This window comes from Cydia fagiglandana, chromosome 1, assembly GCF_963556715.1.
Source record: "Cydia fagiglandana chromosome 1, ilCydFagi1.1, whole genome shotgun sequence".
NCBI classification, from domain to species: Eukaryota; Metazoa; Arthropoda; class Insecta; order Lepidoptera; family Tortricidae; genus Cydia; species Cydia fagiglandana.
Genome location: NC_085932.1, coordinates 5,454,712 through 5,476,100, shown reverse-complemented (window position 1 = coordinate 5,476,100; position 21,389 = coordinate 5,454,712). Strand labels below are relative to the sequence as shown.

Genomic DNA, 21,389 nt, shown 5'->3' with positions numbered 1-21,389 from the left:
CTCAAATCTTAAAGGCATGCGTATAGAGATTTTTGTATTTACATCAGAAAATCAAGCATTTTCATTAAAAACTGTTGCATTTGATGAAGTGGAACTGCTGATGATGATCAGAACAGAACTCTTCAACGACGCATAGTTCACGGTTGGCGATTTGTCCTCGTCGTTATGTTTGTTAAGCAAGTTAAGCCACATTTTTGTCAAGCTCGAGTTCTGATGATGGGATCCATGAGGAATCAAGGGAACTCCTCAAATCTTAAAGGCATGCGTATAGAGATTTTTGTATTCACATCAGAAAATCAAGCATATTCATTAAAAACTGTTGAATTTGATGAAGTGGAACTGCTGATGATGATCAGAACAGAACTCTTAAACGACGCATAGTTCACGTTTGGCGATTTTTCCTTTTCGTTATGTTCGTTAAGCAAGTTAAGTTTTTAAGCCACATTTTTGTCAAGCTCGAGTTCTGATGATGTGATCCATAAGGAATCGAGGGAACTCCTCAAATATTAAAGGCATACGTATAGATTTTTTTGTATTTTCATTATAAAATCAAGCATTTACATTAAAAACTGTCGCATTTGATGAAGTGGAACTGCTGATCATGACCAGAACAGAACTCTTCAATGACGCATGGTACACGTTTGGTGATTACGAATTTCGATTTTGACTTGGACTGGGACCCGGACTCGGACTCATACCCGGATCCGGTTCGGACCCGGACCTGGACTCGGATCCGGATTCGGACCCGGACTCGGAACCGGACTCGGATCCGGACTCGGACCCGGTCTCGGACCCGGTCTCGGACCCGTACACGGACCCGGACTCGGACACGGACCCGGACTCGGACCCGGACTCGGACCCGGACCTTGACCCAGAAAACCACTATGATACCTTAACTAAATAAACAACTATGATTATCACCATAAAATTAATGTAGGTATAAAGTACGATGATGCCAATCTTACTAGCCCCTCTCGCTTAAACCCCCGTACACCGCACGGCATGCGCCATTAAGTGGGTTAGGTTAGGTTTGAACTGCGATCCTCACAGAACCGAACAAGGATTAGGTTAGAGGTTAGAACTGCGAGCCTTACAGAAACGAAATGCTACTTGAAAAGTGGGTTTGATTAGGTTCGAACTGCGATCCGCACAGAACCGAACTGCTATCTGAGGAGTGGGTTAGGTTAGGCTAGAACTACGACCCTCATGGCTCCTCTTCACGATGGGCCAACGCCGGCCACTCCAAGGGACGCATTTATGCGTTAGAGGGAGCAAGTGATATTGCTATCTCATTCTACCGCATGGCTGCGTCCCTTGGAGTGGCCGGCGTTGGCCCATCCTGTAGAGGAGCCATTATACAGAAGCGAAATGCTAGTAGAAAAGTGGGTGGTTTTACCTCCTTCTCTACATAGTGTACCATCTACAATAATCTTTCATCAGCCCCCATGGAAGTCGGTTTTTTTTTCTTAAAAAATATTAGTAGGTAGTATTCAAATTTAGGTTTAAATTCATTCCATTAATTAGGTTCACTGAGCTAGCGGTGTTTTTATTATTTTGTTGAATTATCGGGTGATTTTATTGATATTAATAAAATCACCCAATATATATATTAATATTTTACTCGGTCATTCGTTTACGAGACTTTTTAAACCACGTCGATGAAGAATAACCATACCGTACCAACTTCTGGCCTGACAGCGACCGGTTACCGTTGACCATATCGTCGGGTGACAAGCAAAAGTCACTAACTAACATTATTGAAATTATTGGACAATAAACCGTGTTACAAGTGTAATAAAGAGCATTGTTACTTTATTTTTTAGGGTTCCGTACCCAAAGGGTAAAACGGGACCCTATTACTAAGACTTCGCTGTCCGTCCGTCCGTCCGTCCGTCTGTCACCAGGCTGTATCTCACGAACCGTGATAGCTAGACAGTTGAAATTTTCACAGATTATGTATTTCTGTTGCCGCTATAACAACAAATACTAAAAACAGAATAAGATAAAGATTTAAATGGGGCTCCCATACAACAAACGTGATTTTTGACCAAAGTTATTTTTTTTTTTAATTAAAGTTACAAGACTATATGGTTGGATTTGGGGTTGAACAAAAGATATTAAAATTTTACAGAAACGGTTTTTTTTTCATCTCTCTAGCTCTAAAAATAAAGATTTTAGACCCGGGTCAAATTTTTATTTTTCATTTTTTGATTTTTTTTTTGTCCAAATCGGTCCCAAAAAAGGTCTATGTATACGGAAATGCATTAATCGTTTAGTACTTCGTACTAACGACAGCTCAAAACTGAAGTCCATTTTGCTTTATCTCTTACCGTTTTCGAGATATATCGTTCTGAAGGTACGAATTTACGAAAAAACTTTGCTATTAACTCCATCAGGCGCTGATGACTTTTTGTATGGATATATTGAAATCCGACTCGCACTTGACCGTTTTACATAGATTAAATTTTTTTTTGTAATTTCGGGTTAGTAAGTTCGGGTCATGATTTATATGGTAATCATCATCATCATCATCATCATCATCATCATCATCATTTTCGCTTTCAGTCGCCCACTGCTGAGTATAGGCCTCTCTTCGTGTACGCCACTTATATACATGCATTTATGTGTATGGTAATATTTAGTAAGTGACATGGCATAATGTATATTGACATAATCTGTCAAACTGTCAAATTTGTTTTTTTTTGTCAAATTTAGTGTAAAGTATTATATTTTGTCATAGTTTAGCACTAAATGTCAATGTTGGGTAATTTTTTGTAGACTGCATTTCTCATCTTAAGGGCCGTGTCGCGAGACGCTTGTCTTTATGGGAAGTTATGTAACTACAGTGGTAGAGTAAATTAGACATGACATGCGTCGCGATGGAATGAGATAAAGATGTTTGAATCTTACCTTTATCTCCTGGTCTATGCCTGGGGTTCCAGCATCTATTGCCCTCAGGAAACTCGTGCTCGCAGGATAGGCCACGCCTGCGGGGATCCCAGCACCTCCACCATGTCGCGAACTACCCCCATGCGTGTATGTATGTGAATATATATCACTGTATATCATAAATAGGACTGCGATAACACACACACATGGAGGCGTCGCGATACCTAATAAAACTAGTGTCCGGGTTCTTGTATATATGTGATTGCACTGGATCCTTACCTTGTTCATTGATGATGATGGATATCGCAGTCTTTCTGCTTCGCTAACTAGGGGGCTTCGCCGCTACCACGGCGTCACCGTCCGACATCTGAGGGTGAATTAGTTTTATGACTAATACAGTCACTAAGTACGGTTAGAATGATATGGTAAGAGACATATGGTCATTAACTAATGTCCGTCAGTTACGTCATGGATGCTTTACATGGTCACATTGTCTGTATGTCCGTAATGTCCCAGAGATCATACTTCTCCCACAAATCCACCAGCACCGCGACCACAGGGGTGCTGTCAAACATACGCCTTCCACAGGCACGTCAGCACCACGACCACAGGGGTGCCGACACATATCAGGCCTCGTCAGGCACTAGGCACACCGTATAGGTTGCCGTCAGGCCTCGTCAGGCACTAGCTCACGGGCATCACATCCACAGGGATGCCCTACTCCACTCTCCAATAACACATGCGCCCCACGACCACAGGGGGGCGCCACATCTGCCTTCTATAACCAAGTCCACCGTACCTCACGTATGGTGGTGATCTCCCTCGTAACTCTAGCCAGGTAGTGGACACATCAAATACATCAACAATCAAGTTACGGGGATAAACATTCATAGAGGGCACAGACCAAGGGTCTTTGGTATTAGGCTAAGGGACCACGAGATAACACTGAATAGTTACGTTATGAGTACAAGTTACACTGTCATGGTATAACAAGAGACTTACGAGAAATGGAGAATACGCAGTTACAATACAATGAATAGATATCAAAGCAAGCGTACCTATATCAAACTAACAATACTTAACTTTCAATGGATGAACCAGACGCCGGCTACAACCAACCAGCACGTGCTCGTCACGTATATACTTGTTCACACTACTGTCTGTTCACCATAGCCGCTGAAGGCGAAATGGAAGAGCGACCGGACGCGCCGGAAGCTCTAAAGCACTTTACTACCCACATTTATAATAGTTAATAAGGAACCAAAGCCAATATTGTTGGCGGGCCTGGCGGGAAAAATTGTCTGCAAGTTTGCGCCGGTGAGAAAATATTTGACAGGTTGGCTTCGATGACAGATGTCATTTAGGGCGTGTTCAGATGTAGTTAATATCTGATGCATTCGCGAGTGGGCTCGCGACAGGCCGGCAACGCACTTGCAGCCCCAGTGATCGCTGTGCTTATGTATTTTTGGGCGAGTTTTTGGGTTTCGTATGGGAATATTTGGTACAAAGGGACATGTTACAGTGTCCCAGTGTATATTGACATGATCTGTCAAACTGTCACATTTGACAGTTTTTGTCAAATTTAGTGTAAGATCATATTTTGTCATGGTTAAGTACAAAATAAAATTACTTAAATATTATTATTGAATAGAATAGAATAGAATAGGTAATTATATGGTAATCATCATCATCATCATTTTCGCTTTCAGTCGCCCACTGCTGACCTATAGGCCTCTCTTCGTGTACGCCACTTATATACATGCATTTATGTGTATGGTAATATTTAGTACAAAGTGACATGGCATGATGTATATTGACATAATCTGTCAAACTGTCAAATTTGTTTTTTTTTGTCAAATTTAGTGTAGAGTATTATATTTTGTCATAGTTTAGTACTAAATGTCAATGTTGGGTAATTTTTTGTAGACTGCATTTCTCATCTTAAGGGCCGGCAACGCACTTGCAGCCCCAGTGATCGCTGTGCGTATGTATTTTTGGGCGAGTTTTTGGGTTTCGTATGGGAATATTTGGTACAAAGGGACATGTTACAGTGTCCCAGTGTATATTGACATGATCTGTCAAACTGTCAAATTTGACAGTTTTTTTCAAATTTAGTGTAAGATCATATTTTGTCATGGTTAAGTACAAAATAAAATTAATTAAATATTATTATTGAATAGAATAGAATAGAATAGGTAATTATATGGTAATCATCATCATCATCATTTTCGCTTTCAGTCGCCCACTGCTGACCTATAGGCCTCTCTTCGTGTACGCTACTTATATATACATGCATTTATGTGTATGGTAATATTTAGTACAAAGTGACATGGCATAATGTATATTGACATAATCTGTCAAACTGTCAAATTTGTTAGTTTTTGTCAAATGTAGTGTAAAGTATTATATTTTGTCATAGTTTAGTACTAAATGTCAATGTTGGGTAATTTTTTGTAGACTGCATTTCTCATCTTAAGGGCCGGCAACGCACTTGCAGCCCCAGTGATCGCTGTGCTTATACATTTTTGGGCGACTTTTTGGGTTTCGTATGGGAATATTTGGTACAAAGTGACATGTTATAGTGTCCCAGTGTATATTGACATGATCTGTCAAACTGTCAAATTTGACAGTTTTTTTGTCAAATTTAGTGTAAGATCATATTTTGTCATGGTTAAGTACAAAATAAAATTACTTAAGTATTATTGTTGACAGATACTGTCAAATGGGATGTTGTTTGACAGAATCTGTAAGAATCTTGAAAGTTGAAAGTTTTTTAATAAATATGGATCTTGCTTACGCAGCGTCTTATGTAGGCGAACATCGCGCGATCCCGAAGCGAAACGGCGGGACGCGGCGCGAGGCGGCTCAATCAATCCTTTGATGCCCATAGAAGTGTCCTATGTAAGCGATCTCGTTGTGACCGCGGTGCGGCGCGATTTAATGAATGCTGATGGTCCTCGTTATTATGCTCAAGGCATTAGTCTTAAATAGTAGGTACTTAAGATAAGGTGTTGTATAGTAATCAAAGTGAATGAGGTTCAGTCGGCACGCGTTGATGTCTTTTTAAATTTTGTTTGTTTCATAGGAGTTTCTTTAGGAAATTTTGTTTTTAGGGTTCCGTACCCAAAGGGTAAAACGGGATCCTATTACTAAGACTCCGCTGTCCGTCCGTCCGTCACCAGGCTGTATCTCACGAACCGTGATAGCTAGACAGCTGATATTTTCACAGTTGACGTATTTCTGTTGCCGCTATAACAACAAATACTAAAAACATAATAAAATAAAGATTTAAGTGGGGCTCCCATACAACAAACGTCATTTTTGACCGAAGTTAAGCAACGTCGGGTGGGGTCAGTACTTGGATGGGTGACCGTTTTTTTAGATAATGGTACGGAACCCTTCGTGTGCGAGTCCGACTCGCACTTGGCCGGTTTTTTGATAGTACTTAGTGAGTTTTAGTTGTCACCCGACGATATGAAATGAATACCTTGGCAAATCCAGGGGTGTCACATAACGTTGCCGATCCATTAAAAACCAGTACAACCCTTTTTGAACAACCTCAGGGTTCATCTATTTATTACGTCACAGCAACAGGGGGAGAGGTCATTGCCAAGTGAGACAGTACGCCCTTATTAAAGACCTATCTTTTTACTATTTTGTGACAAGGGGGACGACTCCTTATACCAGTGGCCTATTTTATAAAGCTACAAGTTACAATTTACAAGCGGAAGTCTCGTTCTAACACATAGGGTTAGAAAGAGACTTCCGCTTGTAAATTGTAACTTGTAGCTTTATAAAAGAGGCCACAGGGATTCTCGAGAGATATTGGCAGGGAATATAAAAAAGAAACTGTAGTTTTATTTTTTATTTATTGATGTAGAAACTTTATTTTCAAACATAATGGCATTGTTTTTCTCCCAATCGGACGAGTGATGTAGGTATGTAGTAGGCATGTCGTTATTACTCATTTAAATGGTATTTTCTGCTTGACCGGGGGAGCCTGAAACAAAAGTAGAATTAGATCTTAACCAGGCGTGGTTCACTCCGCGATTTCGTCGCTTTGCAACAGGTAGCTACAAGTACATCCGTTCTACACCAACTTTGGTGGCTAGCCATAAGCCGCACGTGGCGCTGTCGCCATCTAGCGGCCATATCTGACCTATATTTTTTTAAATTGGAACCTGTATAGTATAGAGTGGTGACGGTACCAGCGCGGGGTGGTGCAGCCGCACGTGCTGCAGCAGCTTGGCGCGCGTGGCGTACTGGCGCGGGCACGCGCTGCACGCTGCCGGCGCGCACGACACGAGCCCGCCCTCTATCGATGTGCCCACGCCGGGTACAGACAACCCTGCGCAAAATAGGGTTATTCGTCAATAACTGCCCACCTGTTAGTAATAGTAACTGGCCACAGTGGCCACCCTAAACTAAAAATAATTCTATTCACCTATAAACAGAATTCATACTCTAAGGGCTGGTTTAGACGGCGCGAGAATCGGTCGATCGATGATCGGTCGGTTGAACTAGACGTAACCAACAGTCCGCAATGTAACTAAAATCGCATGCGAGTTCTAGCACCGTCTAGATGAGCCTTTATACCTTATACTAAAACGAATTCTGTTTATAGGTGATTCATTTTTAGTTTAAATTGGTCAGTTATTAGCAGGTGGCCAGTAATACCCTATAACGCATTAATCAAAATCAAATCAGGCAAAATAATAAAAAAACATAGCTAAAAAATCGTTTTGGCGACACATTTTTTTTTGTTGCGTCATCTTTTCCGGTGTATGTTTGACATAGCGTGCTACTGATTCCCCCTTTGCAGAACATGCATGTAGGCCGTAGAGACCGCCCACAGCACGTCATTCTCGAATGCCCTGGGGTGACACAATACCAAGCACAGCACCTCGGTTCACCGAGATCGCTCCGTTAGATATCGCTGGCCCAATATTACAGGGTTCTATGTTTCATTTTGTCGAACTAAAATTTGAACATTGTCATAGTGACATTAAGTCGACTTTCAACTATCTTAAAACTGTAACATAGAACCCTGTAATATTGAGCCAGCGATATGATTTGGACCCGGGTATGTCCTTAAACTACGTCCAAGACCACCGGTGGACGCAGCAGCGTCCCTCAAATTCGGTGTACTCGACTGCGATCGCCAACCCGCCTGCCAAGCGTGGCGATTATGGCATTCACCCCCCGTCATAAGGGGGAGGCCTATGTTCAACAGTGGAGATGATGATGATGATGATGATGATATGGTTTACAGAAACACTTACCAGGGTGATGTATCTTGACGTGACTGTCCCGTTTCGCGGCCGTCCGGTACACTTTGGGGCACGTGACGCACGGGTAATGCCGGACTTTCTTCTCTAGAGGGACGGCAGTTGAAACCGTCTTGTGGACTCGCCAGAGATGGTTCACTAGCATACCGCGCCGCTAATGAAATAAATACACAAGTTCATATTTAACAGTAATGGTGATTCTTGTAGGAATCTCCATGAGCTAAGGGTGGTATTCTACCTGTCCAATTTCTTTGTTCAATGTCATTGCGTTGCACTCTCTCATTACGCAAAATGTGAGATACACTTTGGACAGATGGTATACTTACCACCCTATAGTTCGTTTTTTTAGCATTAGAAATAAGGTAAATCTTGATGTGTCTTTTAATTGAAAAACACATTTTAAAAATAAGTTACGGCAAATATGTAACAATTATGAATCATTTATATTCTTCTGCTTTCAAAAGTGATAGTTCCTGATTTTTTTAAAGTTTTTCAATTAAAAGACATGTCAAGATCGCTTACCTTCTCTCAAGTTCTTTCTAATGCTAAAAAAAACGAACTATAATGCTCAACATTTAAACATTTATTAACCCTTTGACCGCCGTTGTCCGGTATAGAAGACAACGATAGAACGATACGCTGGCGCCGTCGTCTTGTATACAAGACACAAATTCAACCACTGAGTTAATGTGAAAATAATAACAATTACAATTTCATTTACACTCGTGTTCATATTTAAGGTCTTTGTTTTTTCATTTATTTGCTTTTTAAGCCGCTATATAAATCCCTTCTTTTATAATAAGGCATTTAAAAAAATTGCTCCAATTTTCAACATTTTTCATGTTCCTCGTCGCCGTTGTCTTGTATAAAAGACAGCTAGGGATGGGAATGTTAACTCGATATGGGAATTTTTAAAGTAAATATAAAGTCAGAAATATGTTTTTATCTAAGTATTTGAACACTTGTTAATCGCCAATTTTTTTCAACGAATAGTAGGTAACTACTTACTAGAATACGTAGAACGAGAGTCAGATAGGCATAACTATATTTAAAGTTCAGGTAGCTTCTTTAGCTCTATAAAGTAGAGTCAGACAAGTAAATTTGCCATTGTAGATTGTGGACTATTTAATTGCAGAAGAGATAAATAAAAAAAATAATTGATGTTATAGCTTAGTGGGAAGGGATAGACCGCAGCGACCGCTTCGCACAAGTGTGGTACAGGGACATACCTGTTTATCAGACTTTACTTTTATTGTTATAACATTGAAGTTAATGTGTAATTTTTTTGTAACAAGTCGTTGAACGTTTTTTTGATAAGAGTTTACCTATAGATTAATGTAAACCAAACTGAAATTATAATGATAGATTCTAATTCCGGAATAATATCTTCACTCATTAAAAATTCAACCCACGTGTAATTTTCACTAAAACAGTTCCGGTATATTGACTTTATCGACACATGATGCGCAGCTTTAACGTTACGCCAATAAAGTTTACGTACCGACAAGCGCTTACGCCGTTGACCTAGAGACTATTATTACTTGATCCGCGCGGAAACAGTCCTTGTCGGTCTGCATTGCGGGCAGTCCATGGGCGCCGTTGTCTTGTATAAAAGACTTCTCGTACAGCCTAGTGCGGCGATATCACGTCTTGAATCGACATTGTTTAGTGGTTGTTTTTTATGTTAAATCCCTATATTTTAAACATTTTCGGGTGTAAAACATATGTTTAATTTTGGCAATTTGGAATGAAATTAAAACAGGATAAGAACAAAGCTAAATTAAAAAGATTTTTACCATAATATTGTAAATATCGATATCACTATTTGCAATCCCTAAACTTTTTATTAGTTGTTTACTTAAAATTTGCTCTGGCGTGTGAGTGAGCGTCTTTGCGGACTAGGTCCGGCGGCCAAAAGGTTAAATTATGCACATAATGCACACCGGTAACTTCGGTAACAATACATTCTCATGGTACCATGAAGGTAGTCATAGGATCGCAACCTCATTCAGTTTAGGCTCGTTCAAATAGTTTTGAAAAATAGTTCAGCTGTACAAAATAGGTGAACAGTGTTTAAAAAAATAATCTCTGACAGCGACTTATTATTAATTAGGTACTTACCTTAAACTTGTGATTGCATGTTTCACATTTATATTGCAATTCATCTTCTTTACTATTCTGAAATAAACATGATTATTATTAAATAGATACCAACTAGAAACACACCCGCACTATCCCAGACCCAACCCAATACAAGATAGGACAGGAAGCGACGCCAAAACTAAAGTACTAATTCTGAAATGACTGTACAACAAGAAAAAACCGGGCAAGTGCGAGTCGGACTCGCGCACGAAGGGTTCCGTACCATATTGCAAAAAAAAACAAAAAAAAGCAAAAAAAAAACGGTCACCCATCCAAGTACTGACCACTCCCGACGTTGCTTAACTTTGGTCACAAATCACGTTTGTTGTATGGGAGCCCCATTTAAATCTTTAAATTATTCTGTTTTTAGTATTTGTTGTTATAGCGGCAACAGAAATACATCATCTGTGAAAATTTCAACTGTCTAGCTATCACGGTTCGTGAGATACAGCCTGGTGACAGACGGACGGACGGACGGACGGACGGACGGACGGACGGACGGACGGACGGACGGACGGACAGCGAAGTCTTAGTAATAGGGTCCCGTTTTACCCTTTGGGTACGGAACCCTAAAATTTGGTTTCATTGTACTAGGTTCTATTGGTTGTAGAACCTACTTCATCCTAAAGTATTCTCTATAAAATAAAGAAAGGTAATAAGTAATAAATAGCGTCAGGCGTGTCTAACTCCGCGATTTCGTCGCTTTGCTAGAAGTAGCTAAAAGTACATCCGTTCGGCCCCAATTTTGGGGTTTGCCATAAGCCGCGCGTGACGCTGTCGCCACCTAGCTGCCATATCTGTGCTGATCGTAACAGACGCGTTTTGTTAGAGAGTGAGTCTTCTGTACTTAGTACTATTAATTATTCTGTGATAGTGTTCCATATTACCTTCAGTCTTCGCTGGTCAGAAGTCAGGTTCGGGTGGTCTATGTGTATGTGTAGGGCCAGTTTGTCCTTGTATTGGAACGCGCGTCCGCACCCACAGTGGAACTTTCTTCCCGTGCATGACCTAAAACATAAAATAAGCAATAAAAAGATTAAACGAGGTGCAGTCAAGCAGAAATTCCTTGACGAGATTAGTTTGTTTTTGTACTTATTCACTGTATATTTGTTTATTGACAGAAATTGTTATACATTTAATTACTAAGAAAATCATTAGCATGCAGAAAAAATGCTTTTTTTCACAGCTTGGAAATTTTTATAAGTAACCGATTTTCTTCAACTCCAACGACAGAAAATTAATTAATCAATTTCTTTCTTTCCTCTTTTAGGGTCTCCCTACTTATATCGACGCGGAATCGGCAAAAGCCGATAGCAAAAATCTTTACGTCGGCGGAATAAGAGCGAAAAAGTTGCCGTTCGGCTCGACTCATATCGGCCGACGCCTGCTGCGTCGATATATGTGGGGAGACCCTTATTGCACTATTTAGGGATAATTGTCTGGATTAGACATAAAATATTTTTTTCTTGTAGTTAATTAAATATCGTCAGGTAGTAGTAGACACCTAATTTGTAACGCTTATAGGGTTAGAACATTTACAAATGTTCATGGTGTGCTCGTATATACATATGAATCAAAGTGGGTACTCACTTGACGTGCTGACGTTGCCGCCCTCGTATGACGGCTTGATTACAATATCTACAGGTTAGGAACACCGTTTCCGTGTTCTCTTTTCTCACCTGGAAAAATATGATTACGTTAGTCTTATCTAGGTAGTCCAAAACAGTTTGGGAGGTTACCTGGCCGCATAGCCAACATGCCAATCACTTACGCTCCGTAACGATCGAAATGCAAATGTCACTGTCGCACTGATATGGAAGAGTGATAGAGAGACACAAATCGTTTCGTTGTCGTAGCGATAGCGATTGTCACCTTGGCTAGACCGGCTGTGCTTAGCAATGGAAAAATATATACACGCGATAAATTTCTAACACCAAATTCAGCACTGACGTCCTTTTTACTGCACGAATCGTCAATCCCAAAATCTATCCCAGCCGCCAGCGCAATATCGTCCTTAAGCCCGAGCGAGTAGTTGAAGTCCTCCCGCGAGCTGCCAGACATGTCGAGGTTGATGCGGTCCGGGTCGAACAGGGTCGTGGAGAAGTCTAGGTTGTTGGTGAGGGTTTGGAGACTCTCGTCGGAGGGTAGGCGGCTGTCGTCGGCGGGGGTGATGGGTAGGTCGGGGAGGTCGTCTGGTTTTGAAGAGTCTCTGGAAAGAAAACGTTTTAATTGTTAATTTAAGTGTAAATAATTTTAAGTGTAACTTAAGCATTTCTGCAACAGATTGCAACCTCCACAATTGTATACAAAAATCACCTAAGTTCATTCCTGGAACACATTTTAAATTTAAATGAGTACCTACATGTCGTAAACGTGGTACAGCTAAAATAAACAGTCGAATATTTTAGTGCATTGACTCGCCATTTCCTATCTCTATAGCACAGGCATAATTATATTGCTGTCCCGCCCGCTCACTACGGACCGCCAGTCTCATGGGCGGGACGGCAATATAATTAGGCGCGTGCGATAAAGATAATAAATGGCGGATGAATGTACGACATACTTCGTGCTTAGTTACCTTACTTTAAATTAGTACCGGAGAGCCTGTCTGGGGACCACAAGTTATGTTATATGCTCCATCTTGTATTTGAGGTGATCTGTGCCAGGGCCTAACAGGTTTCTCAGTTCTTGTAAATTAGGTTCATGTCGAGTTGTACTTACAGAAGACCATTCACAGTCTGGCCAGCTTGGATTAGATTATTTTTGTCTTCTTTCGCTTTCTTAGTGCAATGCCGTGCCGTATGCCGCCTTAAACTGAAAAAAAAAATCAAGTAGGTAGGTATAAATGTAGGATACTTTCAGGGTGTAGGATGTTGCGTCGACAAAGTTTTTACTAAACATGTGGAGTACTCATTTTGAGAAGGGGAAGCGACATAGGTATGTACATGGAACTCTATGCGGCAAACAAACATACAAACATGCAATTCCCTCATACAAACTGGTCACATATGTTGATCTAAAGAGGTATAATAATGTTAAGTCCTTATGCAGCAATTTTCGACATGTTTCGGAGACCTAATAGGCTGCTAGGAGCATTAGAAAGAACTTGAAAGAAGGTAAGCGATCTTGACATGTCTTTTAATTGAAAAACGCTTTTTAAAAACCAGTAACTAATACTTATAAAAGCAGAAGAATATAAATGATCGTATTAGATTCATAATTGTTACATATTTGCCGTAACTTATTTTTAAAATGTGTTTTTCAATTAAAAGACACATCAAGATTGTTTACCTTATTTCTAATGCTAAAAAAACGTACCATAAAAACGCGTGAGTTTAACCGTAAAATTTGCTTCATGATAAGGTTTGAATGGTATTAACAACTCCAAAACCCAAAATAATTTATACTAACGTAAACAATCTGCAGAATGATCTGGTGCAGTGCAGACATCGGTAGCGGCGCGGTCTCTGCTTCTCCTCCTAAAAAAACAATATCTTTTTATTTTTTAGGGTTCCGTACCCAAAGGGTAAAACTGGACCCTATTACTAAGACTCCGCTGTCCGTCCGTTCGTCCGTCCTTCCGTCCGTCTGTCCGTCACCAGGCTGTATCTCACGAACCGTGATAGCTAGCAGTTGAAATTTTCACAGATGATGTATTTCTGTTGCCGCTATAACAAATACTAAAAACCGGGCAAGTGCGAGTCGGACTCGCGCACGAAGGGTTCCGTACCATAATGCAAAAAAAAAACAAAAAAAAAAAGCAAAAAAAAAACGGTCACCTATCCAAGTATACAAGCACCACGCATAAACTTTCACAAGTTTCTGTGGCGCATCTTAGTTTTAAGTTGTTTGTATTATGTTTTTGTGATGTGTAAAAAAAAAAAAGTACTGACCACTCCCGACGTTGCTTAACTTTGGTCAAAAATCACGTTTGTTGTATGGGAGCCCCATTTAAATCTTTATTTTATTCTGTTTTTGCTATTTGTTGTTATAGCGGCAACAGAAATACATCATCTGTGAAAATTTCAACTGTCTAGCTATCACGATTCACTGGTGACAGACGGACGGACGGACGGACGGACAGCGAAGTCTTAGTAATAGGGTCCCGTTTTACCCTTTGGGTACGGAACCCTCGGTGGGCGAGTCCGACTCGCACTTGTCCGGTGTTCTACTGTGGCGAATTGACGGTATAATCCCGTGTCGTTCGACTTCCTCGCGATTTTTGCTTCGCCAAAGAGCAACTGATGGGGTATACCAAATGATATATTGTCATAGTCCCGTGGAAATCATTAATCTCATTATTATTGTGACCCGGGGTTAGAAGGTTAGAACCCACAACTTGTTACGGTTTCGAAACCGTACGACTTAGCTATATATCAACGCTCATAAAAACATTATCATTATTTATTATACTTTTAGTTATCATAATACTTTCTAATTAAATCTAGGGATTAATTTGCAATGTTATCTATTGTAAAAAGTGATAGGTACCTACTGATAACTTACCTACAGTTAATCCCTACGTCTTAACTAATGTTAATATTAGCCCCAGGGTTGCAAACTCCAATTTTTTTTTAACCCTGAGTTCAACTTAAAAACCCCTAAAACTATACTATTATTTTGCAAAACCCACTAAATAAAAAATAAAAGAAATTACTATAGATTTTCCACATTTAGAACATTATTATGATTTTCAACCGGTTCGACATTTTAATGATCATACATATGAACGTTATACATAGATGTTCAAGAATATCTTGTCAGTAGAAAAAGGTGCGAAATGAAAATTTTATATGAGACGATATCCCTTCGCGCCTACATTTTTTCAAATTTGCCGCACTTTTCTACTCTAAAAAAACCCTAATAAACCACTAAAAATATTTAGCCCCTAAAAAAATCCCTAGCTGGTTTATTTCCCCCTAAATTTAGTGGTAAAACCACTAAGTTGGCATCCCTTTAGTATTAATACTCTAGTAAAAAATTAATATTTTTTTATTTAAATAGTGTGAATAATGAATATTCAACAACAGAAGCTACCTGGGTATATAAAATTACTTTATAAAATTGTACATAAAGAGTTTGATAAAGAGTTTCAGAATAACTTATTTATAAGTTAGGTACTTAGCATGTCACATCACATGTCAATCGCGTGACGCAGTCACAACAATTCAAAATGTAAATCACGATATAACATTTTTGTCAAAATATATGAGCATATTTTTATATTTCTTTTTAAAACCTGGAATATTCATAGTTGGACCGAAGCGGAAGACTGCAAAGCCTTTACTTACTGAATGATAGACGTATATGTGCCGCTGTGGGTTCTCTGACACCCGTAGCTACATTGAAGATGTTTCGTCAGTTCTGCTAAACTACACAACGAATGATAGACCGTGCGCCGCTGGACTCTATGAAAACACGCCTGATAAACGAAAGAGCGACTCCTAGTATCCCATTAGAACATGTTTCAAATCTGCTAAACCAACTCATTTTATGATAGATGTCCATATGCCGTTGTGAGTTCGCTGACACACGTTGCGGAACCATTGAAGTAGTGTCATCACTTTGCTAAACTCCTATATTATTATACCCATCTGTGACACCATTATGATGTTTCGTCAGTACTATTAAACCCATTCAACGAATAATAAAATGTCCATGCCGTGTAAAGAGACCGCAGACATAGCAGCACCCTTGAGAATAGTACTTTAATAGTACATATTTTTAAATATACTTACATGTAATAACATCCAAAAGTATGATGTATCAAACCTATTCAACGCAAAATCAATGATGTGGTATAAAAAAATGCATGACTAAATTTTTAAGGAGATCTTACACAAAAGTTATATACTTATTCTTTTTACAAATGCTAATTTTCAGACAAGAATTAACCATATTTAAATATTAAAATAACCGGACGAAAGTGGTAATTTGTGATTTTAATGTCGTTCGGACCCAATGGATGTAACATCAATTTCAAAGCTTTATAAATAATTGAACGATACATTTCATACGTGCAATAATATCATTTGTATAAATGTTACACGTGTTAATTATATACATTGGATCTAAAAGTCGTCATATACGGTTTTTGGGGCTATGCGATAAAAGCTGTCCTGCAAAAAAAATTTATTACAAATATTTTGGATTTGTTATTATATGAATGGGTCATCTTTTTTTTACAAAAATACACTCATGGCGCCACCATCGAAAACGTAACATCAGTGCTGCTAAAGTTACTCACCGTATGATAAACGTCCATGTGCCGCTGTAGCAACGCCGCTGTAGACATGGACCGCTGACACTCGTGGCGCCACCATCGAAAACGTAACATCAGTGCTGCTAAAGTTACTCACCGTATGATAAACGTCCATGTGCCGCTGTAGCAACGCCGCTGTAGACATGGACCGCTGACACTCGTGGCACCACCATTGAAGACGTAACATCAATGCTGCTAAAGTTACTCACCGTATGATAAACGTCCATGTGCCGCTGTAGCAACGCCGCTGTAGACATGGACCGCTGACACTCGTGGCACCACCATTGAAGACGTAACGCCAGTGCTGCTAAAGTTACTCACCGTATGATAAACGTCCATGTGCTGCTGTAGCAACGCCGCTGTAGACATGGACCGCTGACACTCGTGGCACCACCATTGACGATGCTTTGCGGTCAATTCTGAAAAGGCGGTTGCTGTTAAAAAATATAGCTGACGGTTTACTGCGGCACGAAGCTTGTTTCTAAAAACGTTCAGCTGTAGAAAATATTCAGTTGGGATTTTAGTGTTAAATCGCTTAAAACCAACCGTGGCACTTTTCAGCTTTCCAGTGAGACAATATCTTCGTCAAAACTAAATGTATTAAAGTGAAATGTTGCAATAAATAATAATAAAATATACACGGACAACTATGATCTGAATATTTTATTTTATTCCGGATTATTTTTGGTTGTTCATTACTCGTATCAAAAGAGTACATTCAAATATACGCCTTACTAACCTGCCTCAAGGTCCAATACCGGTTGTTCGACAGGTAACTTGTGGGCATCCACATACTCCTTGCTATAGCCCAGTGCGAGCGGCACCCGGGCGGGTATAGTATTTATTGTAGCCGCGTACAATTCGTGGTCCTCTTGGTAAAGCCACACGTTTGCTGTGCTTTGGTCTCCGAGCGGTAGTAAACTTAGCCAATTTGATTTATCTGACAAACAATTATTCATTTGATTTATCTGACAAACAATTATTACTAATTACAAAAATCAAAACATAAAGAGTAATTTGTAAGTGTTAATTAAACAACCAAACCAGGGGTAGGAAACTAGAGTGTTCGGATATTTTCAGCTCCGTTGGGCTCAGCATTGCTCGGAGCAATTATTAATGGCTGACTAACTGTCCATTACCCAATGCAAATGGTGAAGCATAAATGCAGCTTAAAATAATGTAGATTTGGATTAGGTAGTTAACTACCTTGGTCAGAGACATCTATATGCGTGTGGGTGCCGTCTTCCGTTTTCAGCAAGAACAGTGGCGATCCAGAGTTGCTGTGCGCTAATTTTAGGCTCTCTGCTTCTTCCGTTGATAGGTTGCGTTTGATCCCTGGAACAATGGAATATTATTACTACCGTATGTCAACCTATACTCGTAGTAAAACACTTATTATAGTATATAGGGCTCGGAACCAGTTTTTTTTTTATCCCAAAATAGCCCAATATTGTTAATTATTTAATGCTCTTTCCGTAGGACTGATTCATGTATTTAAGTAAGGACTTCGTATTATTAGATTGACCCATCAACGATGAAATTATAAACCAAAGAACGAAAAAGAACGTAATAATACCTGTATTTTTTGTATGAAGAAAAAACCGGGTCCGAGCCTTGATAGTCACTACAGTCAGAGCATTTTGAGTTAGGGTGGTATTCGACCTGTCCAATTTGTTTGTACGGTCAAAGCTTACCTTGTACGGGTCCGAAGCGCACTCGCGCCGGCAGCGGGCCGCGCGGCCACACGGCGCCGCGCCGCAGCCGCAGCGCGCCCGGCAGCACCGCCACCGCCCGGGGCGGCGCCGCGCGGTCCGAGATGTGCACTGAACACAACACCACATGTCAATGGAAACCTTTCTAATGCACCATAGGTAGGAGTGGCTCACTTCGCGATTTCCTCACTTTGCAACAGGTACAAGTACATTTAGCCATAAGCTGCGCGTGGCGCTGTCGCCACCTAGCGGCCATATCTGTCCTGAGTCTTCTGTACCTAGTACTATTATTTATTCTGTGCCATAGGAATTAAACTATTCCCATCTGGTCCTATTAGCGGGCATAGATATAGTTCCCGTCTGTGCCCGCCCGCGCTACGTGACCGACGCGGGTCGAGATTGTTTGAGTAAGTAATTGTTTTGAGGATATGGCTGAGGGGCATTGTATGTACAATTTGAGCTCAAGGAGGGCCAGCTACCCCTCTGCTTCTACTCATAAATACCCAGGGCTGCAGTACTGTCGTTTATTTTTATACTAAATGCTTACCAAACTTTTGCACAACTCTCTTTTTCTGCTCAGCATTATGTGATGCTTTAGTATTATTAATTTTGTCTTCTTTCAGAGACAATTTATTGATCCTGGATTTTGCATCTGTTTTAATTTGCAATATATGTTCATGGCTGGGTGTAACGCTAATGTCACTATTTGCAATCTGCAATTCATTGTTGACTGTCTGTGGCTCGGTGACGATACTATAATACTGGTTGTTTGCCGTGTTTGTGCCAGCTTGTTCTCGGGAATCTGAAATATGTAAAACCATAATAATAAATAAATAAAAACCATAATATTTGGTATTGGGTGTGTAGCTTTCTATATGGCTTTGAGCCGTAAACATCAGAATAAAACATATTGTAGTACAGGCAAATTTCCGTAATGCGCGCCTATTTAGCATAAATTTAGTATAAGCCCCAGCGTCCACTATCAGCATGGCACGTCAAGGGATCCATCGGCATATTGTGAATGCGTTCTCAGGCATGCTGGGGTGTGCTTGGGAATGCCGGGGCATTTCTCAGGCTTTATCCTACCGTGATGCCAGTGTAATCATTAATTTAAATAAGGAACTGCCCGTAAAATTAGTTTAATGAGCTTGAAGTAAAATCTAAAGTTTACTCACATATTGCTTGAGAATAAGGCAGTGTAAACAATACCAAATATTTTATTTAACATGATCACAGGGCCAAAAGACCTGATAGAAAGTATGGTTATAGTAGACTCAAACCAAACGGACGACCAGGGTCGTAAAACTTCTCATTCACGCTCGCATGGCTGAAGGTGGGATGAGAGAGATAGAGATATGATCCTAGTCGTCCGTTTGGTTTGAGGATAGTATAGTTACAAGTTACTCTAATTGCCACAGCAAACATGTAAAGTTCATGATTATAGAACCAACTTACCAATAAATAATTGTAACTGTTTGCCTTGTATTACTGGGATAAAGTACTGATGATGTTGGGGGTCTTGTCCCTGTAACAAATATTTAAGACCTATCTATATCATTGTACCATTATTTTAATAAAGATTAGATAGGCGCAAACAGATATTACAACATTGAATTAATTGCAACTCTGATACAATAAGCTAAGATATTGTAATAATTTCAACTTACGTGCACAATATGAAATAAATAAAATATTTTTAAATTGTTTTCTTACGTTTATAAGCATGTGGAGTGGAAGAGCATCAGCTTGTAAAGATCCTTCACTACTGCTTGGTTTAACTTGTAAAATGTACATATTACTTGTACGAGATTCCACAGAATTTGAAGTAGAAGTGCTGTAATGTCCTGAAACCGAAACTATATGAATGCAAACAACAAGTAGTAATATTACAACTGTATTTTTTTAAAGTTCTGACCTGTTCTGACATAAACCACTGTCTAGAAAATATAGTTTAATACCTTGAGAACCATTATCCATCATCGACTCGTAAATTTTTCATTAATAAATTAAAAAGATATATACTAGAATATTTAATATTGAAAAAAGACCTGCACAATTATAAGTTAATACCACGGACGTAGAGAGTAAACGGGATAGTGTACACTGGCCAAAAAGTGTGTCCACATGAGACATCAAACCTGAGCCCTCCATCTCTTTCTAATTAGGGTGACCATAAGTCATATGTATGTGGGATATTAGCATAAGATTGAATGTATAGTTTGGCCAGGATCTTTTCTCATTCGTACATAATCAGAGAGAATCATACTGTATTTTCCCTATGCTAGTATAATTGTCCCAGAAAAGAGATGGATATAGTTATTTTCTCTCCTGTAAAACGCTTCACAACAACCTTACTTAATTTAGTCGTTATAACAGCTTTTAGTCGTTATAAAAGCTGTTACAGATGGGATGGGCGTATTGAATCGCGATCATGGTCGATTGTGAGGAAGGTGTGGTCCGCCGTACCTACATCAAAAACACAGCTATAAGAGAGAGCGAGACAGATATCCAGGATGGGGTAAAACGTTGTACTACGTAACTAGGTAATTCGCAAATCGTGTCGATTAAAAACACTGCCTTCGGTCGTGTTTTAATTTATCACCACTCGTTACGAATTTGATTCTTACTTTCAACACTTGTTTCGCAAATTACCTTATATTAATACTATACCGACTAGTTATCGATACCAGTCATTTTGTCAAGCCCTAGCGTAGCGTGGCGTAACAATTTATGTTTATACACGAAATTATCTTGAGTATTGACTAAAATAATAAAATATTAGCACACAACGAAATAAAAACTTACATTTAACTGTGTAAACCGGCATCTTACACTATTTATGCTTAACAAAATACCTATCACTATCAATATCATACTCATGGTGTGTTCATATACGTGATGACTTCCCTTTTGCATACTTAAGCTATTCTTTAAGCGTAAGCGTCATCGTAGATCTGTGGTCTGCAACAAAATTTTCAAATTTGCCGCCTTTGTATACTGACGGAAATGTGTGTCCAACCTATATAGAATCGATTACATCTATATAAATAGTTAGAATTAACGTTTCAGTAATTAAATATTATGTAAGTAAGTATA

At 39.6% G+C, this 21,389-nt stretch overlaps 1 protein-coding gene across 2 annotated transcripts; it reads right to left on the bottom strand.

Annotated features, from left to right (window-relative positions):
* Positions 1-6,798: 6,798 nt before the first annotated feature.
* On the bottom strand, positions 6,799-20,363 carry LOC134679557 (PR domain zinc finger protein 10-like). Of its 2 annotated transcripts, XM_063538516.1 has the most exons (17): positions 20,252-20,363; positions 20,007-20,137; positions 19,749-19,818; positions 18,841-19,095; positions 18,276-18,404; positions 17,788-17,916; positions 17,321-17,521; positions 16,903-17,000; positions 13,731-13,798; positions 13,041-13,133; positions 12,270-12,528; positions 11,910-11,998; positions 11,207-11,327; positions 10,299-10,355; positions 8,172-8,331; positions 7,098-7,237; positions 6,799-6,889 (listed from the first exon to the last, which is right to left on the bottom strand). In XM_063538516.1, the coding sequence occupies exons 1-17, from the start codon at positions 20,271-20,273 to the stop codon at positions 6,854-6,856; spliced, it is 2,058 nt and encodes a 685-aa protein (XP_063394586.1). In that variant the 5' UTR covers positions 20,274-20,363; the 3' UTR covers positions 6,799-6,853. The 2 variants fall into 2 exon arrangements, with proteins under 2 accessions (XP_063394586.1, XP_063394593.1); XM_063538523.1 differs by lacking the exon at positions 18,276-18,404.
* Between the last annotated feature and the right edge of the window lie 1,026 nt (positions 20,364-21,389).